The sequence below is a fragment of the Pimephales promelas genome, chromosome 12, assembly GCF_988280905.1.
Source record: "Pimephales promelas chromosome 12, fPimPro1.hap1.1, whole genome shotgun sequence".
In the NCBI taxonomy this organism is placed as follows: Eukaryota; Metazoa; Chordata; class Actinopteri; order Cypriniformes; family Leuciscidae; genus Pimephales; species Pimephales promelas.
Genome location: NC_142780.1, coordinates 1,194,206 through 1,220,936, shown reverse-complemented (window position 1 = coordinate 1,220,936; position 26,731 = coordinate 1,194,206). Strand labels below are relative to the sequence as shown.

Sequence of the window (26,731 nt, the reverse complement as noted above, 5' to 3'; positions counted from 1 at the left end):
GCACAACTGTTTCCAGTCTTTCCTCAGTGTCCAAATATGCATAACAATTTCCCACACGCTTTTCTGTTTGACATGTCAGGGTCAAAATCTGCAATTCGGTTATTATGACTATTTCTACATATCACTTCTCCAATGAATTAAAGATTTTAAGGAATGTTCCGCTATTTCAGCCTATTTTTGTATTCATCATATTAGATGTTGAAGTTTTGATATATTCGTATAATAATGATGTAGTGATTCGCTTGATATAACGCCGCATCTTCTCTTTTCTGCAAGGCTTGTTTGTGAATGAACACAGACGCCGTAACAGTGCGATTAGAAATCCTAATTGTTTAATTGCTTTAGAGCGTTTATGTATTGCCGATGGTTGTAATGGCGGTGGTGTTGAGTCCCTACTGAGGACTTCATCATATATTGTAAAGTATTTTCGATTGTTCTCTTTTCCACCGACGCCGTTTAATCAGCAGCAAATTCCGGCTTTAGGAAAAGGTTAAAGCGGCATCAAGCGCTTCGTGTTTCGGGCTCATCCTGTCTGATTTTCTCCTGCTTCAGGTGATTTCCTCACACACACGCACGCACACACACACACACCGATGCCCTCCTGAGACAAACAGCTTTCAGCATTCACACATCTGCTGCAGAAAACCAGGCTTTTTTTTTTGTTGTTCTATCTATATTTATCTTTAAATCTTTTATTATATTGGCTGTTATTGATATCACAGAAAATGGTGGAATGTAAAACTGGTTTAAATTGGCTATTATAATATATGTGAAGAAATCTAAAGTCTAGAGAAATGCTGGATCTTTTATTCAGCGTGATAGAAGAGAGGGATTTATTCCCATAATCAGCCGTTTATGAACGTGGACCGCAGATCTGTGTTTCTGCAGATTAAAAAACAGGACAATAATAACACCAACTCTAGTGTATATGCCTTTAAAATCACATGAACACCTGCATTTTGTTTTTTTACATTGCATATTATAGATGTGTAGTTAAATGTTGGTGATAGATAGATAGATAGATAGATAGATAGATAGATAGATAGATAGATAGATAGATAGATAGATAGATAGATAGATAGATAGATAGATAGATAGATAGATAGATAGATAGATAGATAGATTTAAATGCAAATGTTATTCATAGTGTCTTATGGGTCAGAGGTCAGCGCTTCGAACAAATCCCGATTCCTCGTGGATCGGCCGCTATAATGCGATCCAATGGGAAAACCCGGGAAAACCCTGTCCGGTCCTTCGGTGTCCAATGAGCTGAGATCAGGGGAGGGTCCGAGTGTTAGCCAGACAGAAAGACTTCAGCAAACTCCTCCAAACACGATCCTTCTGGATACAAAGATGTTTCCCGTGTTTGCTGTGGAATTGAGCGCGAATTAACGCCAGGCTGGATAATTCTCGATGTGGAGTTATGGATTTATGAAGGCAGCGCGAGCTCGCAGTGTGATCTGATATATGAGGTAAGGTGACGTGCAAGTGCTCGCCTAAAGTTTTACTTCAACAAATGATGATGTTATAAAGGCGAAATACGCAATGACATTCCCGCATGCATACAAAAATAGAGTAGCCGAGGTCAAAACTGTATGTAGAAAGAAAATGCGCAGTTTAAGATAATAAACGTTCATTTAATGTTAATATTAAATGTGTGGTATAGTTTAGAAATTAGAGCGTTTTCCTCAAGACACGTGCATCTAAAGGTCGGAAGAGAAATGAGCGTGAATCTGCTGTTTTCCAGGAATATTAAGCGCTTCTGATGGATGGATTGGTGGAAGGAACTTCCTAATGAAGAGATTCTGGGCCCGAGTGGATTGATTTCATGTGTGTAAATTAAGACTCACTGCGGATTAGACAAACTAATCATAATCATGAAGGTGTGTTTGTCTCAGGTCTGCGTGTAAAACATCTTAAGGAACAGCGGGAAAGAGTTTGGGAATTGGGAATGGCAGGAACGCTTTCAGGACGCTTCTGAACCCTTCCTATGCGGGTAACCGTGCTGAGATCTTGAGTTTGATCTGAGATCTTGATCTGATCTGCTGTCAGTCACCGGGAATATGAAGGAGAAGTCGAAGAACGCGGCGCGCACCCGTCGAGAGAAGGAGAATAGCGAGTTTTATGAGCTCGCCAAACTCTTGCCTCTACCCTCGGCCATCACCTCTCAGCTGGACAAAGCCTCCATCATCAGACTGACCACCAGCTACCTGAAGATGAGGATAGTGTTCCCTGAAGGTACGGAACACCGTGTGTGCGTGTGTGTGTGTGTGTGTTGGGTTTTGGACGGCGTCTTCTGGGTGAAGCCTAATTCATTTTAGAAAAAGTTACAGCATAGGCCTATTAGTGTTATTGTCAGCTGTAATAATATGAAGAATATAGGCCTATTATTATTAATGTGGTGTTATTACTAAAATTATTAACCGTTCATATGAATAGTCTGAGTGGACAAACCGACCGTTGGGTTTAAAAATGTAGGCTAATTTAAATCAACGGTTGGGTTTGTCCATATTTGACACAAACATTGGTTGAGACAAGCCAGCATTTTTTAGTGTATCGTTATTTTATTTTATTACATTATTGTTTTAATAGTCTTTTGATTTAGATATGCTACAGTGAAGGCCTTAAAGGACAGCGGTTTACAGTTGGATCTCATGTACATCATTTTCAGAAAATATGGACCTTATGAAATCATCATCAAACATCATCAAACATCCAAAAAAACGCAACTGAAGAGTGATTAAACATTTTTAACAAGACGACTTTATTTGAGGCCTGTTCGTCATTTAAAACGCGCACGCGGAGAGAAAACATGAAGGTATTTGCGGCCTGCCACATCGCTGCATTTTAATTTTATTCTCTTTATTTATAATGTAAAAATGTAGCCTATATGCTTTCTTGAATTGTATAAAGCAAAAAGGGGTTTCGTGATTTTTATTACAGCAAGTAGATTGATTGTATTTGAATGTATATAGTTCCGACACTCGCACTCAGACGTCCTATATTTTGAGATTATTAGCGGATTATTTTCCAATTTCTGTTCTGCGTTAGGCTACTGAAGACGATCAACGGCACTTATCATCGTCCGATCAACACCTGACAGAACATAACGACACGAAACAAATATTATCGACATTATTATTATTTTAAAAGAAAAATGTAAAAGGATGTAAAAAAAAAATATTGAAAAAAAAATGTAAAAAGTTTGTGGATATGCCATCACTCCGGAGACACCAACAAAATGCTATGTATTATTTTAAATATTATCATTACTATAGAAGAACAGTAGGCATACATAATACATAATTGTAGGTTTAGGTTTAGAACTTTTAATATTTAATATTGCACAGACCACAACTGGCCATAAGTCGAAAAAAAATGTGCTTAAATGTACCAAAAAATACAAAAAATATATATATATATACACATTAATTAATTATTTCTTATTAATAAATATACATGCAAAAAAACAGTCTTGCCTAGGGCAACCAAAGGGATAGAGCCGGCCCTGACTCAGCGGCGTTTCATCAGGCATAAAATGAGGAGTAACATCGAGAGAAAGGACGAGCTAAAACAGTGTAAATACATCACAGCATAACTCCTGCTTTATGTGATGACATGCCTATTATGGCTTGAATATCATTTTGAAAAAAAGAGAAATTATGTTTATTATACATTAGATCTATTATATTTGATGGAAATGTTTGAAACAGACACGAAGCTGCTTGATTGTCTGAACCCGATAAAGAGACTCAGGAGTGAAGTAACATGTTTATATTCGTGTGAATTAGGCTACATGTGTAGCCTATTCGGCTCGCGGTGTGCGCGTGTTACAGGTTATATAGAAATAAGCATATGGTAAAAATCCACATTTCCTTCTCTCTGTCCAGCTCCGGAATCATTCAATGTTTTGATGTGAATGAAACTCGCGCGGGTTAAAGGTCAGTGAGGTCAGAGTAAAGACAGCTCGAGGAAATGAGACAGTAAAGTTTTATTAGAAAATGAAGGAAGGTGGTTTTATGGTGGTTATTTATTGCTCGGCTGTGAAGAGAATAATTCTGACGGACACTGCTGTCAAATAATCCTCGAATATTCCACCAGTCTAATAAATCCACTGAACGCAATAGGCATAGTTTCCCGTTTTTTATTTATCTGGTGCCTTTTTATCCCTCTGTGGTTTTCGCTCATATTTGGTTGAAGAATTTTGTATTTTATTTTTACCAATGATATGTCTTGGATGTAAATTCGTTTTACGGTCATTCGAAAATCAAAAATGGCAACAGCTTAGGCTATATAACGATTATTTATATACCTATTAGAGAATGCATTTGGCATAATAAATAGGCCTAAAAGACATTTCGGGCTTGTGAAAATAAATGTTCTCCGAAGAAACGGGTTCAGCGCTTCTCCAGAAGAACTGAATAACTTTAAAATGACTTTGTTAAAATGACCGACACATTTTTGCTGTAGTGATTCATTGAAATATTCTTATTTTTGTGTGTGTGTGTCTGTCTCTTATTGCTGATGTAAGTTCATAATGTGATGAGCTCACGGGTGTTCAGAGACATTCATTCCCGGCGAATCATCAGAACTTCTCTTTACACTAAAAAATGCAGTTTTTTAACCCAGTTTGGGTCACACATGGACAACCGTTGGTTTATTTTATTTTATATGTTTAACCCCAACGGTTCGTTTTATTACTTACATTTTAAACCTACGAGTCGTTTTATTTTATTTTTTTTATTTATTTTTTTACATTTTTAAAACCAACGGTTGTTTTACATTTAAAAAAAAACTTGTGTTTTTACTGTTTAAGCTTAAACTATTGTTTATATTTTCGAACTTATTTTCACCCAGCGTTTGTTTATTTTTTTTAACTAAATATTGGTTGGGTTTGTCCATATTTGTGTCTAGATTTGGATCCATCGGGATGCGTCCACGCGCATTGCCTCAGGCGGCGGTTAAATCGCGCCCTATGACATGTTTTGAGAGCAATTACGATTGTTCCGACAGTTGTATTATTATTGTTGTTGTTATTAATATAAATGTTTTTATTTAATAAATAATTATTCATTTAATAATTTTTATTTATTAAAAGTTATTTAATAAACTTAAATATTTGTATAACATAAACTGTCTTTAGAAAGCTCTGTCTCGATCTAGCGATCACTGTTGCTATCATAATATTAAAATATTTATTTTGTTAAAAGCAGCAAGAGAGTTACGTTTTGTATCTGTATATTTCTTGCGAGTCTGATAAAAAAAACATATGAAAATGGTTGTTTTCAGTCAGCTATTTGAGGAGCATATATAGCGATTGTTTCTGCTGGATAAACCTATGGGATAAACGCGGACTCCATGTTTGTTTAATATTAAAGTGGAATCAGAGCTTTTGCTTTGGTCTGATGTTTGTTTTCGTGTGATTTGCATTTCAATAAGGATTGTGTGTGTCAGACTGTTTGCTTTATCGAGTTTCACCGCCTTCATAAATACTCCTCATTTACATTCAGCGTGTTTACAGTCAATACAGTGTTAAAATATTGACTAACTGATCGTCAGATGACGATAGACTATTATTTTTGCTGCTGTTAGCCTATTTTTGTGCTGCTGTTGTAGAATTGTAGTCTATTATTGTTCCATCACGAATGAACATTAGAGGCATTTTATTTCTGTTTTTGATTATTTTTAAAGTCTGCTCGTTGTGTGATTTCCATATTTTTATTTGTAATAAACGGGTGTGTTTGTTCAGGTCTCGGCGAATCTTGGGGTCACGTGAGTCGCGGTTCTCTGGATAATGTGGGCCGAGAGTTAGGCTCTCATCTGCTTCAGGTAGAGAACACACACATCATATATTATTCAAGTTAGATGTAATGATTCAAATGTGCAAATTCTGATATCAAATTATGAAACTGCACTATTGGACTTTTTTTTTTTGAACGATTGTGTCGAAATCGTGTCAGTTCGGGTCGCATTGCTTGTGGACATCGAGATATCAAGATTTAAATTTGTTTTAAGTGTTAATCAGATTTTTGTAGGTAGCTATTATATTTCATAATTTCATTAAATGATTAAACTTATTTTTATAAATGCTTCCTCTATTTATATGTTTTACTTAGGCCTATTCTTACACATTTGATCAATGATTCAAATGTTAATTGTATTACATCCTGTCCTAAAATGACAAACAATTGATTGAGATAATGAATTAATGTAAATAAATGCATCAATAAATTGTCCTTTAAATTTTCAAATCTTCAATTTTTTGAGTAATAATAATTAACTACATGTTTTTCTATTACATGTAATTAAACACATTTTATAGTAATTACTATAGTAATGGAACATGTAGGAATAAAGTGTCCCGTTATTTTCTTCAGACTTTGGACGGCTTCATTTTTGTGGTGGCTCCTGATGGGAAAATCATGTACATTTCCGAAACGGCATCGGTGCATTTAGGGCTGTCACAGGTAACGTGCGTGTTTCAGTGTGTGTCTGTCTCGAGGTCGCAGTGTGTGTGTGTGTGTGTCAGCTCTGACTGCAATGACAGAAGCTCATTCTAACAGGTAGAGCTGACGGGGAACAGTATTTATGAGTACATCCACCCGGCCGACCACGACGAGATGACCGCAGTGCTGACCGCACACCAGCCGTATCATTCACACTTCGTCCACGGTGAGACACACACACACTCCTGTTCATCTCCATCTGTTAATGCACTCACTCACCTTCTGCTTCTTACGGTTCTTGTTCTAGAATATGAAATGGAGCGATCTTTCTTTTTGAGAATGAAATGCGTCCTTGCTAAAAGAAACGCAGGCTTGACGTGTGGCGGATACAAGGTAGGCCGTCCTCATCTTTATTATTGATGTGTGTGTGTGTGTGTGCTGTTGTGCATTCAAGTATCGGTGACACTTTACAATAAGGTTTATTAGTTAACATTAATGTATGAACTAATAATACATTAATGTTAGTGAATAATAATCCAGCTGTTCATTGTGTGTTTAGGTCACAGTGCATTGACTAATGTTAACAAACACAACCTTCGATGTTTATAATGTATTAGTAAATGTTGAAATTAATATTAAATAAGAGAATGAGTTCATTCTCAGTCCATATTAATAAGGTAGTTAACTAATGGACATTATCTTTATTATAAGCATAATCAGGCTGAATACAGGTCAATATTTCTTATATAGAATCTTAAACACTTCGTATGAAGAGTTCAGATGCAAAAGCCTCTAAGTGCCATTTGAAATTTTCTTCTAGAATGAAAATGTTTATCAAGCTTGTGTATTTAAGTTCAGTGATTTCACTTAAATGGCAATGATAATTACCTATTAATTGTTATTTAAGTGAAATTACTGAACTTAAATATACAAGTTTGATAAAAATCATCATTAAAGAAGAAAATTTCAAATGGCATTTAGAGGCTTTTGCATCTGAACTCTTCATATATAGAGAGCTTCCCATCATGGGATAATTTTATGAATATAACTATAATTACATTTTATGAATTTAGAAGCTCATAAACATGCATTATCACTATAAAAACCTGAAATAACCAATTAAACAAAGTATTATGCAATCATTTTAGACACAAAGAGTCAAGAATCCTAGAGTTTATATCGAAGCTTATCGTGAGGATTTTTTAATGTTACATAGTGTGAGGATCTCATCATATTTTAAAGCATTTGTTAACAAACAAGTATTTATTACTTCAATGAGCTCATTGTTTTTGACTTTAATTATTACATTGTATAAATGAATAAATTTTTCGCTAACTGTGATTTTCTGAAATGCATAACTTAGACAGTTCCTCTGAAAACAGATGTAATGTGGACTCGTGCATTTTCTGTAAAGCTGCTTTAAAATGATGTGTATTGTGAAAAGAGTGATACAAATAAACTCGAATTGAATATTATAAAAAGTCAGCATGTGCAAAGACAGATCGTACTTAAATATTGAGTGTTTTTGATCTGTATTGATGCATAAGTCGGTGTGTGTGTGTGTGTGTTTGGCCAGGTGATCCACTGCAGCGGGTATCTGAAGGTCCGTCAGTACAGTTTGGACATGTCTCCGTTCGACGGCTGCTATCAGAACGTGGGTCTCGTGGCCGTCGGTCACTCTCTGCCGCCCAGCGCCGTCACCGAGATCAAGCTCCACAGCAACATGTTCATGTTCAGAGCCAGTCTGGACATGAAGCTCATCTTCCTGGACTCCAGGTACTGTGTGTTCTGCTCAGCACACTCACAAACACACTTTACTTTACAGTGTCCTTGTTACTTACCATAGTAATAATGCATAATTACATGCAACTAACCCTCAACCAATCCCTAACCCAATAGTCAATACATGCAGTGTCTTATTATTACTCAGTACTTACAGGAGTAGTTCAATTTTAAAAAAAACTTTTGCTGATAATTTACTCACCCCCATGTTATCCAAGATGTTCATGTCTTTCTTTCTTCAGTCGAAAAGAAATTAAGGTTTTTAATGAAAACATTCCAGGATTTTTCTCCATATAATGGACTTCAATGGGGTCCAAGATCCAAATGAGAGTTTCAGTGCAAACTGTTCAAAGGGTTTTAAACGATTCCAGATGATGAATAAGGGTCTTATCAAGCGAAACAATGACTCATTTAATAAATAAATAACAAAGTTTAAGTTTATAAGCTCAAATGCTCGCCTTGCTCTGTTCTGTGATGCGCGTCCGTGACTCTCCTGTTCATCAAAATAAACGAATCTTTTTTCAAGTCAAATTTGACTCAGGAAAAGATTTGTTCATTTTGATGAACTCCTGTAACAGGAGAGTCACACAGAACAGAGCAAGGCGAGCATTTGAGCTTAAAAAAACTTAAACTTTGTTATTTATTTATTAAATGAGCGATCGTTTCGCTTGATAAGACCCTTATTCATCGTCTGGAGTCGTTTAAAGCCCTTTGAACAGTTTGCACTGAAACTCTCATTTGGACCTTGACCCGTTTGGACCCCATTGAAGTCCATTATGTGGAGAAAATCCTGGAATGTTTTCATCAAAAACCTTAATTTATTTTCGACTGAAGAAAGAAAGACATGGACATCTCGGATGACACGGGGGCGAGTAAATTATCAGCAAAAGTTTTTTAAAAGTGAACTACTCCTTTAAATGTATATTTATGACATATAATTTTGTTGAAGTGCTGAAAAATAAGTACAAAGCAGTGACTGATTCAAAGAGAAGCTTGTGTGTAAATGCAGCTTTGTTTAAACACGTATTTGTCTCTCTATGCTCATACGCAGCTGTGTTTAGTCACGTTGGGTTTACGTTTGACCAGATCGGTGTGTGTGCACAGGTGTTTGTGCTCACGCCAACACTATTGTCATTCTGTTGTGTGTGTGTGTGTGTGTGTGTTTGTGTTGGTCAGGGTGGCGGAGCTCACCGGCTACGAGCCGCAAGACTTGATCGAGAAGACACTTTATCATCACGTCCACAGCTGTGACACTTTCCATCTCCGCTGCGCGCACCACTTGTGTGAGTTAGGTTTGTTTTTCCTCATTCCTCCACAGCGTCTAAGAATAACAGCGACGTCTCTCCGCGTCACCCGCACGATTGATCATACAGGAGATGCTGATTTGAGCGTGAACTCTCATTAAACACGCAATCTATCTGTAACTAAATTAGCCCGCCAGATTTAACGCGAGAAGCCAGTTTCTATTATCCATTGTTTTATCCATCGCATTCCTGACTGCAGCACAACATCGCTTATTATGTGACATTATTTGCTATAAATAGTTATTAGGCTGTGTGAGAATGGTTTAAACATGCAAATGAAAGCGGTATTTAGCTTTTACTGAATTAAAAGGTTTAAACGAAACGCACGTAAGGCCAACAAAACAAAAAAATCACAATTTTTGCGGATGGAAGTACACAAGAACGTGCGAGATGTGTTCCTGCATTGATTGTGTGTGTGTGTGTGTGTGTGTGTGTAGTGCTGGTTAAAGGACAGGTCACCACTAAATACTACCGGTTCCTGGCGAAGCAGGGCGGCTGGGTGTGGGTCCAGAGTTACGCCACCATCGTCCACAACAGCAGATCCTCCAGACCTCACTGCATCGTCAGCGTCAACTACGTCCTCACGTGAGTCCACACACACACACACCGCATGCACGAGCCGCGCTCATATTTAGAGCTATGAGTGATTCAAAAGGACTTGTGCTTATAATCAGTTTGAATAGTTTGTAGTCAACGTTCAGAATTAATACGTTTACAGCCAGAGACATCGGACCATTTAAAATCAAAATATATCATCATCACTCCAGTCTTCAGTGTCACATGACCCTTCAGAAATCACTCTAATATGAGGATCTGATGGTCTAGATATATTTATGCGGATATATTTTTAAGGATCATCCAGAATTAATACATTTACCTCTGATCAAGACGGTCTCTTCAGCCTGATGATGATTTAATTGTAATATATTGTAAATATAAATATTTCAGAATCATTACTCCAGTCTTCAGTGTCACATGACCCTTCAGAAATCACTCTAATATGATGATCTGATGCTCAGGATATATTTATGGTTATTATCTGTTTTGCAGATACATTTTTTAGTTTTTTTTTATTATAATAGAAAGTTCACAAGAACAATGTTTTATTTTGCAACATTATAAATGTATTTACTTATCATTCGGCAACATTAAATCAGATTTAAAGCTATGAAGCGTTTTAGAGTGGTTAAAAGGACATGCTTATAATCAGTTTTAATAGTTTAAAGAACACGGTGCATTTTGAGTATATTTCAACATCCAGAATTAATAAATTTACCTCAGATCGAGACGGTCTCTTCAGCCTGATGACAATTTAATTGGAATATATTGTAAAATCTAAATATTCATCATCATTACTGCAGTCTTTAGTGTCACATGACCCTTCAGAAATCACTCTAATATGAGGATCTGATGATCAAGATACATTTATGGTTATTATCTGTTTTGCAGATATATTTTTGCGGTTTTTTTTGATTATAATAGAAAGTTCACAAGAACAATGTTTTATTTTGCAACATTATAAATGGATTTACTTATAATTCTGCAACATTAAATCAGATTTAAAGCTGTGAAGCGTTTTAGAGTGGTTAAAAGGACATGCTTATAATCAGTTTTAATAGTTTAAAGAACACGGTGCATTTTGAGTATATTTCAACATCCAGAATTAATACATTTACCTCAGATCGAGACGGTCTCTTCAGCCTGATGATGATTTAATTGTAATATATTGTAAAATCTAAATATTCATCATCATTACTCCAGTCTTCAGTGTCACATGACCCTTCAGAAATCACTCTAATATGATGATCTGATGATCATGATACATTTATGGTTATTATCTGTTTTGCAGATACATTTTTTAGTTTTTTTTGATTATAATAGAAAGTTCACAAGAACAATGTTTTATTTTGCAACATTATAAATGGATTTACTTATAATTCGGCAACATTAAATCAGATTTAAAGCTATGAAGCGTTTTAGAGTGGTTAAAAGGACATGCTTATAATCAGTTTTAATAGTTTAAAGAACACGGTGCATTTTGAGTATATTTCAACATCCAGAATTAATAAATTTACCTCAGATCGAGACGGTCTCTTCAGCCTGATGATGATTTAATTGTAATATATTGTAAAATCTAAATATTCATCATCATTACTCCAGTCTTCAGTGTCACATGACCCTTCAGAAATCACTCTAATATGATGATCTGATGCTCAGGATATATTTATGGTTATTATCTGTTTTGCAGATACATTTTTAAGGTTTTTTTTTTATTATAATAGAAAGTTCACAAGAACAATGTTTTATTTTGCAACATTATAAATGGATTTACTTATCATTCGGCAACATTAAATCAGATTTAAAGCTGTGAAGCGTTTTAGAGTGGTTAAAAGGACATGCTTATAATCAGTTTTAATAGTTTAAAGAACACGGTGCATTTTGAGTATATTTCAACATCCAGAATTAATACATTTACCTCAGATCGAGACGGTCTCTTCAGCCTGATGATGATTTAATTGTAATATATTGTAAAATCTAAATATTTCAGCATCATTACTCCAGTCTTCAGTGTCACATGACCCTTCAGAAATCACTCTAATATGATGATCTGATGATCAAGATACATTTATGGTTATTATCTGTTTTGCAGATACATTTTTAAGGTTTTTTTGATTATAATAGAACGTTCACAAGAACATTCGAAATTTAGAAAATAGAAATTCAAATTCCTCCCTAGCAACCATTGTCGTGTACCTTAGCAACCAAAATCCATAGAGGGATATTTTGCAACATTATAAATGTATTTACTGTCACAACACAGATCAATGTAATGCATCTGTACTGAATAAAACTATCAATTTCTTTACAATAAAAGCATTCACCCCAATGGGACTGTATATGCATGTGAAAGAAGATTTCCAAATGATTTAATTGGTTTGCACCGAAATAAACATCAGAACGTCAACATGTCCTCAAATGTTCAATAATGCAATTCAAAACACAGAATAATTGACATCTTCAAATATTATTATGAATGTGTTATTTTGTGCTTGTTGTACGCAGTCTATTGTTTTACTTCTGATAATAATGCGATCAAATTTGTGCCGACATCGTTTTTGTCCTGCAAAGAAATTATGAACATGCAAAATCATGTTGTAGTCTCAGTGGTGGAATGTAACGAAGTACAAATACTTCGTTACTTTACTTAAGTACATTTTTCACGTATCTTTACTTTACTTAAGTAGAATAAATAGTGCCTACTTTTTACTTCGTTACATTTTGCAGCAATTATTATACTTTGTACTCCACTACATTTCTACAACTTCTGTTACATTTTCATTATATTTTCTGATCAGTTTTTCCCCTGCCAAAACGTAATCTGACCGTCCGTTCGTTGCACGTTTGTCTCACCAGTGACGTTTGGTTGCCATAGATACATCAACTAAATGCGTCTCGCACGCAGTGTGTTTATCGTGCAATTTATACGCGAAAATTTGTTTTTATGTGCATAGGAAACACACCCTGTGTAATATACGTTTGGTTAGGATTATGGCAAGCCAAGAGGTTCAGAATTACACCATAAATTAATCGCGTTTACTGCCAAACATAGTTATTAACATATAGTAAGGATAGGCATGGTTTATATTGGCTAATTGCAAGCTTGTTTCAGAAAAAGTGACAACATTTTTTTTCCATCATTATAGGAGTATTAGGTTGAATGAGTTAGAATTAAATGTTTTATTAATCATTAGAAAATAGTCATTAAGAGAATCAATTGTCATGCAATACTTTTACTTTTAATACTTAAAGTACATTTAAAATCAGGTACTTTTTACTTTTTACTTAAGTACGGTTGTCATTGTGTTACTTCTACTTTTACTAGAGTAAATATTTATCTGGTTATTTGTACTTTTACTTAAGTACTGAGATTCAGTACTTCCTCCACCACTGTGTAGTCTTAATGTTAATAACTGACAGGGTCCTATAAACACACATCTCCCGTTTGGCCAGTACTGACTCCATGACTAACATAGGCAAAGCCATATCTGTCGACGAATAGCTCATCTCGGTGAGCCTGGACTATCAGTGGGTCCGACTCGATATCATTAAGGTGTTTGCAGACTCAAAGCTGCCCCGGTGCCCGTCAGTCAGTTCAGGGATATGCCAGCTGCATGTACAGGAACTGCATGGGAGCCAGAGGTCGTAGATGATTTATTTGTCATGCATTCATACTGACAAACTCTGTGCATTACCACAATGAACTTTTCCACTGGAGCTCCCTGGAAAGAATGAGGTGTGATTGAGCAATGGAGCCATCGCTCACACACGGCTTTGAGTGTGTGTGTGTGTGTGTGTGTGGAAGAGCGAAACGCACACGTCCAGAGAGCCCATTAGAAGTGATGCCAGCATCTGGAGCATCGACCCCCCCGCTCGTTCTGCCTCCTTCGCTATCTATCTGTTACAGATGTAAATGAATTGCACGCCAGACGAACCTTCATTAAAACGCACTGCTTTTGATATGCCGTCAGCCAATGGCCTTCGAGTGTCAGACCGCTCTTCAGCCACAGCTATAAAGGCAAAGTGTTTATGAGGTTTAATTAATAGGCTGTAAAGATGATGAGTGTTTATAGCTCACAGCTCGCTAAGTGTGTGTGTTTTTGTCATATTCCTTGATTTGGTTTCCTTGATTTCCATGAGCAATCCGTTTACTGTTTAACCTCCCCGTTCTCATTCAGAAATGCACAGCGAGTGTTTGGTGAGAAAAGGAAACGAGGTGGAAGGGTCTAGCGTCTTATCGTGGTGTTATCAGTCTACTCACACGGGCTGTGAGGTGTGAAATGAGATTGTGTGTGTGTGTGTGTGTGAGAATGGCGGCTCAGATGAATGAGACTGTGTGTGTGCGCTAAATCACTGAGCCAACCTGCTGCATCGTTCACTTCAGAATTAAAAGTTCCTGATCATTTACTGACCCCCGTGTCATCCGAGATGTTCTTTCGTCAATCAAAAAGAAATGTTTTTGAGGATTTTTCTCCATATATAGTGACTTCAATGGTCCAACGGGCCTCGACACGATCCAGCCGAGGAATAAGAGTCTGATCTAGACAAACCATCCGCCGTTTTCTAAAAATATATATATATATATATATGAAGAGTTCAGATGCAAAAGCCTCTAAATGCCATTTGAAATTTTCTTCTTTAATGATGATTTTTATCAAACTTGTATATTTAAGTCCAGTAATTTCACTTAAATAACAATTAATAGGTAATTATCATTGCCATTTAAGTGAAATTACTGAACTTAAATATACAAGCTTGATAAAAATCATCATTAAAGATGAAAATTTCAAATGGCATTTAGAGGCTTTTGCATCTGAACTCTTCTTATATAGTTTTTAACCAGAAATTATCATCTTGCATAATCACGTTGGAACGGTCAAAGCGCAACGTACACTCAAAAAAAAATTATATGTTGGCTTTAATTAATTTTAATTTGTCAACAGGTTCCACGTAACTGGATTACGTTAAACAAATTTGTTCATGTAACTTCAACATAGTAGAATTATGTAATTTTAAATTACCCAATTTAAGTAGTCTCAACGTGAATTTTTAAAGGCGTCCTGACATGATTCAAAGGCATTTTATTATATTCATTCATCCATTTATATATCATTTGATTCAGTGACAATTAATTAGCTAGCTTTTTGTTAGCAGAAGCACATATTAGCATCTTGAATGCTAAGATTTACATGCTCCTTCATTCAAAGCAATTGAAAATAATGAAATCAGTCGACAGCTTCTCCACAATGGTAATTTAAACGGTTTAATAATTCCAATACAATTTAACATTAAACACTATTACACACTATCAAGTCTTCCCCTTTTCTAAATTTCTCAAAAAAACATAAAATAACACTTAATTTTAACATTTATTCGCTCTTAATTCAACCATATGCAAAGCATGCTGGGAACTAAAAGCACCGCCCAGTTTCAGCTAAGGCAACACAAATCAATCATGTAATCCAACACAAACGGATTAAGTAAATTTAAGTTGTTCGTAGATTTAAGCAGATTGAACACAATAAAATTAAGGTGGGGCAAAACGGCAGTCGGCTCGCACTATACATTTTTTTTACTTAACATAAATGGTTTTGTGTTTAGACAACACATTAGGGTTTTGTACTGCCAAGTTGAGACACAATTGCATAGACCTTAATAGAAAAAAAAACATGTAAAGTCAAAAAACACTAACAAGTAAACTATATATAAATATATTATGTAAAGTGCACAACCTCCGTAGTTAATTTTTTTTGAGTGGGCGAAAGAAACAATCCAGTGTTTACAAAGCCAACGTGCAAAGACCAAGTCAAACGCCGTTTGCCAAAAAAAAGGTAAAACACAATGTCGAACGAATTTGAAGTTGGAGAAGAAAATGTCATTTTTGACGTAATGTGTGGCGCATCGCAGAGAGTTTAGTGGTTAGAAAAGACGATGGTTTCTCTAGATAAGACTCCTCGCCATTGGAAAACCATTGGTTTGCGATGTGGAGAAAAACCCTGGAATGTTTCCCTCAAAAACATTAATTTCTTTTCAACTGAAGAAAGACAGACATAAACATCTTGGATGACGTGGGGGAGAGGAAATTGTGAAGGGAACTACTCCGTTAAAGGGTTTAGGCCCTGATCCCAGAAAAACTGTTTTCGGAGAGCGTACAACAATTTGCGTCAACTTCACATCAGCGATCGAATGGACGTGCACGTGCGTTTCGTTTGTGTGGGTGTATGTGCTTTTTCCACGATGTCGCCATCTGCGTGCAATCCCATTAGTCTGAGCCGGGAGGGAGCCGCCGTCGGCGCCTGGATAGCATACGTTCTAGCCATTGTTTTCTGAAAGTTATACATCACTGAGAACAGAAATCCATACAGCACTTTACTGAGAAATCAATTCCCATTTCCTAGTTATGCCTTATGTGGTGATCCCTGTGTGGGTTTGATTTAGCCAGACATAGCTCTTAATCTCACTGTGTATTTGAACAGAGCCTCCAGCCCTCTGCCGTATGTTTGTAGGAGCCTTGTTCCAATCCTGCAGGAGAAACAATGCAATTCATTTTCTGTCCTTGAGTCTTCCTCACACACTGCTTCACGAATGAGCATGGAGCCTGAAAAATCTCTTTTTTTTAAAAAAAAAAAAGCCTGACCGTACATTTAGGTGAAGGAGAAATGCGCCAATGCACGGCTTCTTAACGCAGTCGCAGCGTCCGACGCTCAATGTCGTTGTCATTTCTCAACAGGGACACGGAGTACAAAGGACTACAGTTGTCTTTAGACCAGGTGACGTCCACCAAACCCTCGTTCACCTACAACAGCCCCTCCAACCCCGCCAGCGAGAACAGACGAGTCGGCAAGAGCAGGGTGTCACGTACCAAGACCAAAACGAGGCTGTCTCCGTATTCACAGGTCAGTGTCACAGGAGCACCGTACAGTCGGCTGGATTGGAAACTCGAGGAAGGTCTTGTGTTGCTGGGAAGACTTCGAGTGTGATTTACAGAGGACATGTTCCTGACATTCTCATAAACCAATCATTGCCTTCTAATTTAAGGTTTTGGGCTAGTGATAGGGTTACCCCCTGGAATAACATGCAATCATTGCACTATAATTTTAAGGGTAGGGTTGGGGTAGATTTAGGGTTGGATGTTGATCCATGTGTGTAAATCACACTTGTGCTTAATTTTACCTTTGCCCTTAATGGTAAAGTCATATAAGTTGGCTGTGTTTCCAAACCTTGTTCTTGGAGGCACCCCAATCAATCAATCAATCAATCAATCAATCACATTTCTTTATCTTGCACTTTTAGAAACAACACAAAGTGCTTTACATATACCGGCACGACCTAACAAATTCATACAACCCCAACTCTAGACAACTCTTCCTAATCAAACACACCAGAAACATCTCATCAGCTCATTAGTAGAGATGCTAAGGGCCAGATTTACTTAACCACCGTTTGCTGTTCCAAAAATGATTTACTTGTGACACGCAGTGAAAATTGAGCGCTGAAAAGGCTTGCACGGGGTTATTTTTGCAGCTGCGTATGCATTTGTTGGAGTTTCCCTTTCAGATGCAAAATGTATGGGAGGAGAGACTTTAAAGGGTACATATCATGCTTTTAAATCATTCATTTTTACATATAAATCATACCGTTGTGGTCTATATAAAGCATAACTGCAATGCTCGGGTCTGAATTCCTCATTATTATAGCTCCACAAGCCCCTTTTCTGATGTGCGTCTGTGAGCGACCCGTTTCAAAGCGGCCCCTTTAAATAAAAAGGAGATGCGTCACACCCCGCCCGCTCTCCAGGTCCATGAGTTCACGGTCGGTTCAACTCCCCACGTTCGGCTATTATTGTAGTTTGATGAGAGATGAGAGATATACGATTATATACGATACCTTCAAAGAACATTTTTATTCACACGTTAATAAAATGTCAACAACAGAAGACTTGTCCATCAAGCAAATATTGCTCAAAAAATGTCATAGAGAACAGAAAAATCTGAACAGGTTGAAAAATATGACCAAAACAGAATATAAAGATATAAACGAAGCACCTGAAGAGAATAATTTCATCTTTTCTGTACTTATAAACACTCCAAATATACAACAAAATGCATTTAAGGGCTAAAAAAAGTGGATTTTGCATGATATGTCCCCTTTAAATGAATCATGCAATGTAATTAAGATTTACTGGTATTAGTTCCATTATTTACCTCTCCAAAGAAACCATGTCTTAAACTTGCGCTGCTCTTTGTAGTTTGTGTTGGTCCTCATGGAAATGATCCAGCTGCATCTGTGTTCGTTCATTTGTGTATCGTCTGGCTGAGCTTTCCACTCCCATCGCTGCTTTTATGGGATTGTGCTCTCACGCTAATTTGCCCTGTTTAGTGAATCTGGCCCAAAGACCTGAAATGGATGAGGAAAACATCCAAAATTGTGTACTATTGGGGAGCCTCCAGGAACACTGATAGAAACCACTGCATTAATGCGTCTTCTTTTCTTGTGAAGTATCCGGGTTTCCCCACGGATCGCTCGGAGTCGGATCAGGATAGCCCGTGGGGCGGGAGTCCCCTCACTGACTCGGCGTCTCCTCAGCTTCTGGAGCAGTGCGAAGGCGTAGACTCCTCGTGCGTGTACCGACAGTTCTCCGAACCACGGCCGCTGTGCTACGGCCTCCCGCTGACCGACGACCACTCCTCCGGCGACCTCTACGGACACACTCACTCCGAGTCCTGCGACAGGGGGCGCTGTAAGGCCGGGCGGTACTTCCTCGGGACCCCTCAGCCCGGGCGAGAGGCGTGGTGGGGTGCGGCCCGCTCCGTCCTCCCGCTACCCAAGCCCTCGTCCGAGAACGGGGACAGTTTTGATGCTGTGATGCCACACATTGCCTCCATCCACAGCCTGCAAGGTGTGTTTCTTTTAGTGGATATTAGCGCAATACATAAATGCATCAATACGTGTCATGAATAGTGACTATATGTATTGTGTATAATTCACCCAGAGTATCGCAATAATATTGTATTGTGAGTTCAGTGTCGTGATATGTATGGAATCGTAATGCATAAGGGTAAAAATGTTTTTAATTTCGGTTTGTTCAGAGCAGAAACAATAGGTTTTGGCTTTCCAAATCATGACCGGTTAGAACCAAGTAAAAGGTTACAGGCACACTCCAAATATGATAATGTTCTTAACCTGCTGTTTAAGGGTGCTTTCACACTGCCAGTTTAAAACGGGGCACGGTTTGCATGAAAAAGGACTAATGTGAATGTGTACCGAACCCGAGACGACCTGAAGAATGTGAATGTGAAAGCAACATGGATTCTGGAGCAAACTTAAGTAACGTGCACATGCACTTTAGCCGATTACGATATATTTCGTTTAATAATGTCAGGGATGATAGTGTTGATGATTGACCTTCGATACTAGTAAGCGCAGAGTATTTGCGCATAGAGTTTGCAATCAGGGCGGCGAATTAACGGCAATCCACTGTCCAGAGTCCGAGAAGCAGCGAAAGACATATCGTATCGTGAAGTGTCGTTTACTCGGCTGCTCATATTAGCTCCAAAACACGATATATTGCCCTTGTTCTGTTGACTATCATGCGGCGTGCTCGTTTGTGATGACGTAAGATGAACACAAGTGCACCAGGGTTCGATAGAGTCGAGTTGAGTGTGAAGCCGGGCCAACATTGGCGCTCGGACTCGGACCGCAGTGTGAAACCCCCGTAAAATAACGATTGCGCTCTGGAACAATTGAAAGGGATCGTTCCCTCTTTTTTGTTCCACTCAGCCAAAGAAAAAAAGTGTTTGTTTTAGTTCACTGTCTAATTCCACCTGGTAACGCTGATCTCTTGCCCTTGCAGTGAGGGGTCACTGGGACGAGGACAGCGTGGTCAGCTCACCCGATGGCGGCTCCGCGAGCGACTCAGGCGACCGCTACCGCGCAAGTCCTCAAGAGCCCAGCAAGATTGAGACATTGATTCGAGCCACGCAACAGATGATCAAAGAGGAGGAGAGTCGTCTGCAGCTGCGAAAGCCTCCTGCAGAAATACCTCTGGAGGCTACAAACGGTCTGGCCAAGAGCCACGGCCCGTCTTTTCACACGGACTTTCCCCAGTCGGGTTTGCAGGGAGGGGTGTGTCGGGGGCCGGCTCAGGGGATAAGCCCCGCCCCCAGCCCTGTTCCTCTGTCCCGCCTCAGCAGCCCCATCGCCGACAGACTGGGGAAAAGTAAAGACTTCATGCAAAACGAGCTTTCCTCGTCCCAACAGCAGCCGCTGTCAACGTGCGGCGTCTCTCCGACCCCCGCGCTCTACCCCTCACAAACCCGCCAGTACCTGGAGAAACACACGGCCTACTCGCTCACCAGCTACGCACTAGAACATCTGTACGAGGCCGACAGCTTTCAAAGATACTCCCTGGGGTGCTCGGGCTCCTCCCATTACGACATGGCCACTCATCTACGCATGCAGGCCGAGCAAACGCCGGGTCATAAAGGCACCTCCGTCATCATCACCAACGGCAGCTGATGCTAATCCAGCCACTCGGCGCTTCACTCGCACAAGCTAGCCTAGATTTGCTTTCTCTTAACTCTTTCCCCACCAGCATTTTCAACCCCCAAAAAAGTTGTCACCGCCAGCATTTTTGATCATTTTCAATGCTATCTCGCGACCCGTTTAGAGTATAAAGTGGCTAATTCGTACGAATTCTTACAACCTCACTTGTACTCGGTTAGGTTTAGGGGCGGAGTCAGAAGTAGGTCATTCGTACGAATCCATGTGAATTGGGCAACTCATAAAATATGTACGATTTAGCGAAATGTACACGAGGTTGTATGAATTCGTACGATTTGGCCACCTCGTAAAATACTCACGAAATGCCGTGAGATCGGGTTGTTCAGTCTCTCCAGAAAAATGCGATTATGCGATCACTGAATTCAATGCAAAATCAGCCAAAGTCTGCATATTTACGCGGGGGCCGCATTTTTTCAAATACGCCGCACTTTTGCCGCATAATATGCCGATTTCCGTGCAAAATTTCATTGCATAAAATTGCATAAATATCCCGGATATTCCATCGCATTTTTAAAGAAAACGAGCCGCGTAATCAATCAATTTTTGCCCGCAACAATCACAAAAAAACTCTGCGTTTTTCTGGAAGGACTGAATACTATTATGGTAAATGTTATATATAAATCGCTAATTTTTTCACAAATTTTTGGAAATTACCACCACAAAATCAGTCATTTTGATCGCAAAAATCACAAAAAAAAAATCGTGAAATCCTGGAGGGACTGGTTGTTATTTTCATGAACATTTCATGGAATATTTTGTTGTATTAAAATCTAAACATGTAATATATCAAAAGAAACTACAGACCCTCTGCTTTTAAACGACAAACCAGTTTTATTCTTTTTTTTCATAAAAAATCAACATTTTGAGCAAAAAGCTGAGAAAATCACGTTTCTTGGTTTATATGCTGTTTAATGTTGAGGATCGCGTTATTTTAAATATGCATCGCTTACATAAGATATCGCTTGTTTCCGCTTCTTCTTTCCTGTGTTTTGATCTGGAGATTCAGCCATCTTTCAGATGATGTGTAACAGCGCCCCCTACCGTATAACAGTGAAAACACACGGAAAGCCGGTGGGGAAAGAGTTAATTGTTGACTAGTAAAGAATGAAACATCCTTAAAACATGCATTTACCTGAAAAGCTAAACACTTCACTGGGAATACATTTATAATTTACTGTCTTCAAATTTACTGAGGTTTATGCTCAAGAAGGAACAACAAACACTTAATTGATAAAATAAGAAAATTGAAAACAAGTCTTTAATTATCTTATGCAATTTTGTATATGATAATAAACATCTTATTTGCTGTTGAGATATTTTTACTGAAAAACAAGATTAAGAACATTTGTTCAATGTATTAATCTGTGAAAGCGACACTCGACAGAAAAGGGTTTGTTTGTCAAATACTTTATTTACCCGATTATCACATTTCTATCTCGACCACTATTATAAGCTGTAAATTCTTCAATGAATGAGGATTTCCCAAATCACCTCTGGAAGACATTAATCAATATCAAGAAATTACAAGACTGCGTAATAGCGTTTTTTTTGTTTTTTTTTTAATCTAAAGTATTTAATTATTTAATTTACTGTTGGGTCACAGATACTTTGTGTTTAAAGCTACACGTAAAAAATGTTTTGGGATTGTTTGTTTTTGGTTTATTTTTAATGCAACAATTCCACATCCATGGTCTCGAATCGCCTCCAGGATCGTTTCCCCTCGATACTTGACGAGACATCATAGCAGTCGTCTGATGTTAACGAGTACATTTGTGGCATTGAAGAATAGACTTTTTAATATTGCAAGAAAAAATTGGAAGTAGCATGCTGATCAATAACTAGTTCTAATGCAAACTGCAGCATTAATTTATTATTGTTTCATAACTGTTTAAGGTTGCTGTAGAATTGAATCTTATAGCTCATGTGTACTGGGATTTTTTTTTTTTTTTTTTTTTTGTAGTTGCATATGCTGTCCATCTGGGCTGAAGATTCAATTTGAAACTTGTATTTATTTTTTTAAACAAAAAAAAAAATCGGTTGAGCACATTATTGTATATTATTGACTGGAACAAATGAACCTTTTTTCTTTTTCTCTTTTGTTGTCCTTCTGCAAGCCTCTTAAATATCAGCTTTTATAATGAAAACTGAGATTATGCAATTATGAAACCCTCGAATAACTGTACCAATAATATAAATGGAGTGGCGACTCTAGGCTGGCTGAATAAGTGTGTGTGTGTGTGTGTGTGTGTGTGTGTGTGATTGACAGTTGCTGCTGTTTGGTGATTTGAGGTTTACACTGACGGACTCCAGCCTTTACCTCACTCCTTCTTCATGTATTTATAAGAAACTGGCTGTTTTCTCAGAGTGAGAAAACCATATTTATGATGTATATACTCAAAATGCCCCCCCCCCCCCTCCTCACACACCAAATAAAATAATGCAAAATGGTACTGCAAAATGTATTTATTATGTGAATGGGAAAAAAAATTAAGTTGTTTTAAAATAAGATGTGTTTATTTATGATTTATGATTTTCAGTATTGGCATCAAAATTAAATGCCGTTGTTTTCTTTCATGCATCAGTGTTTCTGAACATAATATTTTTCATATTGCAGCATAACTGTTGCACAATTGATTTGCTTTTAATCTTGACATTGTTCATCCGGTGAGACCTTGAAGAACTCAGGTTAAAAATATCTTCTGATAAATATAGCCACACTAATTTGATCATTACTCATGTTTAATATGATATTTCATACTCTCTTGAGAAATGAATAAACGATTGCAAAGATGTTCATTTATTGAAAGGCTGCATGGTTCTTGTTTATTCGTTTTATTTTGTCAATTTATTTTTGTGTCAAGACTCTTGCATGTATTTATGATTCAATTGTCTTAAAATAACATTCACTAACATTTTACTTCATAAAGTCCAATGAACACTAAAGTTACAGAAAAAATAAAACAATACATGAATCTCAAAAAACAAAACCGTAATCTGGCCTAAATATTTCATATTTTAACATCATTGGCTGTTAAATTGTATTTACACTTTGCATATACATGCTTTTCTACAGATAATGAAGATCATGTCCTTCATAAAATACTTATATTATGCTGTGGCTTTTTTTTTAATTTGTTAAATTTATTTTTAGCTCACAATTAGAAATAATTTGCACAAATGTAGGCTATTCCATCTGCCAGACCCGTGTGTGTGTGTGTGTGTGTGTGTGTGTGTGTGTGTGTGTGTGTGGTCAAATAAAGGAGCAGAACTCAAATCCTATGAAAGGACTATTGAATTAGGTGGAACTAATTCAGTTCTGGTTGTTAATTCACAAAGACGGAGGATACATGTAAAGGCTACATGTATAATTATGTGTATTTGCCAAATCGCGATTGTTTTCATTTTCGTTTTTCTGGCTCTGAATCCTGAAATGAGACTTGAACACACGTTGAGGAGTGGAAGCGTTGAGAACGGGCTCTTTGACAGCTGAATAGTGTGTTTTGTGTGATGTGTGTTTGTGAGGAAGCTCAGGTAAACCCTTGGCCGTCCTGACAGGTGTGTTGCTAGGCAACAGCGAGTAACAGAAAGAGTGACGCTGCTGTGACTCTACATAGGCTACATCCCATTCCCAACACACACACACACACACACACACTTGTCTCTGTTCGAAATGCCTCGTGCGCACACATCAGATACATCAGAAAACTCCACATCCTTCAGTGGGACTTTGGATCTAATTGAAAAGTATTTGTTCCAACACAGGCCTACAGTACACACAGTCAGACACACTCTCTCTCTCTCTCTCTCTCTCTCTCTCTCTCTCTCTCTCTCTCTCTCTCTCTCTCTCTCTCTCTCTCTCTCTCTCTCACACAGACACACACACACACATGCTCTCTCTCACACACATAGCCTCTCTCACACACATTTACACACACACACACACACACACACACACACACACTGGAAAGGAATAAAATATTTTTTTATGCATGAAAATGTAGGTAAATCTACCAAAACAAACTAAGCAAAGGTTGTTTTTATTTTTCTTTCATGTTTTTTTTTTTTTTTTTTTTTTTTTTTACCTACAGACCCCGACCTGATCTCATGAGAAAATGTATTTGATAAACTGGCAATTTTGTATGAATTTGTACAAAAACAAATGATTGATTTCTGATTTGTCAAAAATGTATGATTATTATAAGCAAGCATACAGTATAGGTCCGCTTCTACTAAAGCACACTTTTACAACACGCTATAAATGAGATCCAAATTCATAAGAATTATCCACCAATTCACCAAAACATGAATTTGGACTCAGCGTGAGATGTGTGTGTTGGGTGTGTGCTGGAGAGAGAGAGAGAGGAAGTGTGTATGACCCTCACACTGCATTGGACACGTCCAGACGAGGATAGTGTGTCAGTCTGAGAGAGAAATATATAAATATATAAGCTTTACTTCTGACTGTTTACTTCTTTACTTCTGATCTCAAGCAGAAGCGTGAGATCAGAGACAGGAGGAAAAATTCTGTTCAGTCGCATTAAACTGAGTAGGCTATCTTTTAACAGCAGACCGCAGTGTGTGTGTGCGTGTGTGTGTGTGCGTGTGTGCGCGCGCTCGGTGGGGTTTATCATTCTGTGAAAAGGAAAAGGAGCAGGAAATTAGGAAATGCTTCTCACACACCTCGTGGAGAGAGAGAGAGAGAGAGAGAGAGAGAGAGAGAGAGAGAGAGAGAGAGAGAGAGAGAGAGAGAGACCTATCTTTGGAAAGTGGAGGTGTTCTTTTCATTCATCCATAACACAAGCCTGTAATCATTCACAGAGTCTGATTTACACTCCACCTTTAAACCGCTCTTTAAATTCACCAAATGTGATTAATACTAGGCTATTATTTATTAATACATGATTAACTAACTGTATTTTTTTATATGTATATTTCTGAAATGCACTTTCTGTAAAGTTGATTTGAAATAATGTATTGTGAAAAGCGCTATAAAGGTGAATTAAATTGAATTGAATTGAAATCGTAATGCTGGTTAACGCGAATCGTTCGAAAAGCCTAGACTACTAAAATAACTATTTTTAAAAAGAAAAAAAGAAATATAAAATATGTCTGTAGTTCTGAACTTTTTAATGTCAAGACCAACACGATCTCATGAAAGTGCGTAGCCTATAGCCCTATACCACGAATTTAAATTCTGGCGCTATTTGCACCAAAATTTTTTTTTTTTTTTTTTTTTTTTTTTGGCGTGCATAGTCACCGTAAATCTCTTGGGTGGGATTAGGGTGTTGAGTGCGTGCTTATTACACATCAAAAGTGCATATCATATCGTCTATGCACTTGGCGTATAGCCTAAATGGCACGAGAAATGAAATTTGTGGTAGGCGCTCGATATGTTTTATAGGCCTTTAGACGTTGACTGGTTAACGCAGGCACGATTCATAGCCTCTATCTCCAGAAATATATCAGTGTGAAGTATACCCGCTCGTTTGGAGAAAGTGAGCAAACACATTTCCCTGCTGTCGGACTCGAAGAAAGACAAGAAGGCGCAAATGCAGATTGGCTAATCCTGCCGCGTTTACGACCGGGATTACGAGCCAGTTCCCCACAGAAACCAGAGAGCCTTGTTGTTCTCCGTCCAGACAGGTGAAACCCTGCTGGTGCCTGTAAACCTGTGTGTGTGTGTGTGTGTGTGTGTGTGTGTGTGTGTGTGTGTGTGTGTGTGTGTGTGTGTGTGTGTGTGTGTGTGTGTGTGTGTGTGTGTGTGTGTGTGTGTGTGTGTCTGTGTCGCACAAACGCTCAAAACACCATGTGTGTCACATTCTCCACACCAACCGCACATTCACTGATATAAACTGATATACAATATCACAAATACTTTATGTATCACACAACATATTAAAATGCCTTTCCAGTAAAATACGTTTGTGCACATGATGAGTGTTTGAAGCGCATGTTGTTCCTCACATGTTCCTCGGAATTATCTGAAATACTTTCATAGGCCTACTTTGTTATATATATAGGCTATGGCTACTAATAATTAGTTACTTGGTGTTTTTGCATGTGTTCATAATTTCTGGC

General features: G+C 37.9%; 1 protein-coding gene across 3 annotated transcripts; it reads left to right on the top strand.

The window, feature by feature from the left end:
• The first annotated feature begins 1,288 nt into the window (after positions 1-1,288).
• On the top strand, positions 1,289-23,446 carry sim1a (SIM bHLH transcription factor 1a). Of its 3 annotated transcripts, none has more exons than XM_039651225.2 (12): positions 1,289-1,472; positions 1,899-2,238; positions 5,750-5,829; positions 6,378-6,467; positions 6,564-6,672; positions 6,754-6,839; positions 8,023-8,222; positions 9,405-9,511; positions 9,970-10,117; positions 16,821-16,986; positions 18,590-18,989; positions 19,944-23,446. In XM_039651225.2, exons 2-12 carry the CDS (start codon positions 2,064-2,066, stop codon positions 20,606-20,608), a joined length of 2,226 nt encoding a protein of 741 aa, XP_039507159.2. In that variant the 5' UTR covers positions 1,289-1,472; positions 1,899-2,063; the 3' UTR covers positions 20,609-23,446. The 3 variants fall into 3 exon arrangements, with proteins under 3 accessions (XP_039507159.2, XP_039507158.2, XP_039507160.2); XM_039651224.2 differs by having other exon boundaries at positions 1,748-2,238; XM_039651226.2 differs by lacking the exons at positions 1,289-1,472; positions 1,899-2,238; positions 5,750-5,829 and having other exon boundaries at positions 6,568-6,672.
• Positions 23,447-26,731: the final 3,285 nt, after the last annotated feature.

Coding starts and splice junctions, on each gene's coding strand:
- sim1a (XM_039651225.2), top strand. CDS start 2,064: ATGAAGGAGAAGTCGAAGAACGCGGCGCGCACCCGTCGAGAGAAGGAG. Junction 6,673..6,753: donor TCATTCACACTTCGTCCACG/GTGAGACACACA, acceptor TTCTTGTTCTAG/AATATGAAATGGAGCGATCT. Junction 6,840..8,022: donor TGACGTGTGGCGGATACAAG/GTAGGCCGTCCT, acceptor GTGTTTGGCCAG/GTGATCCACTGCAGCGGGTA.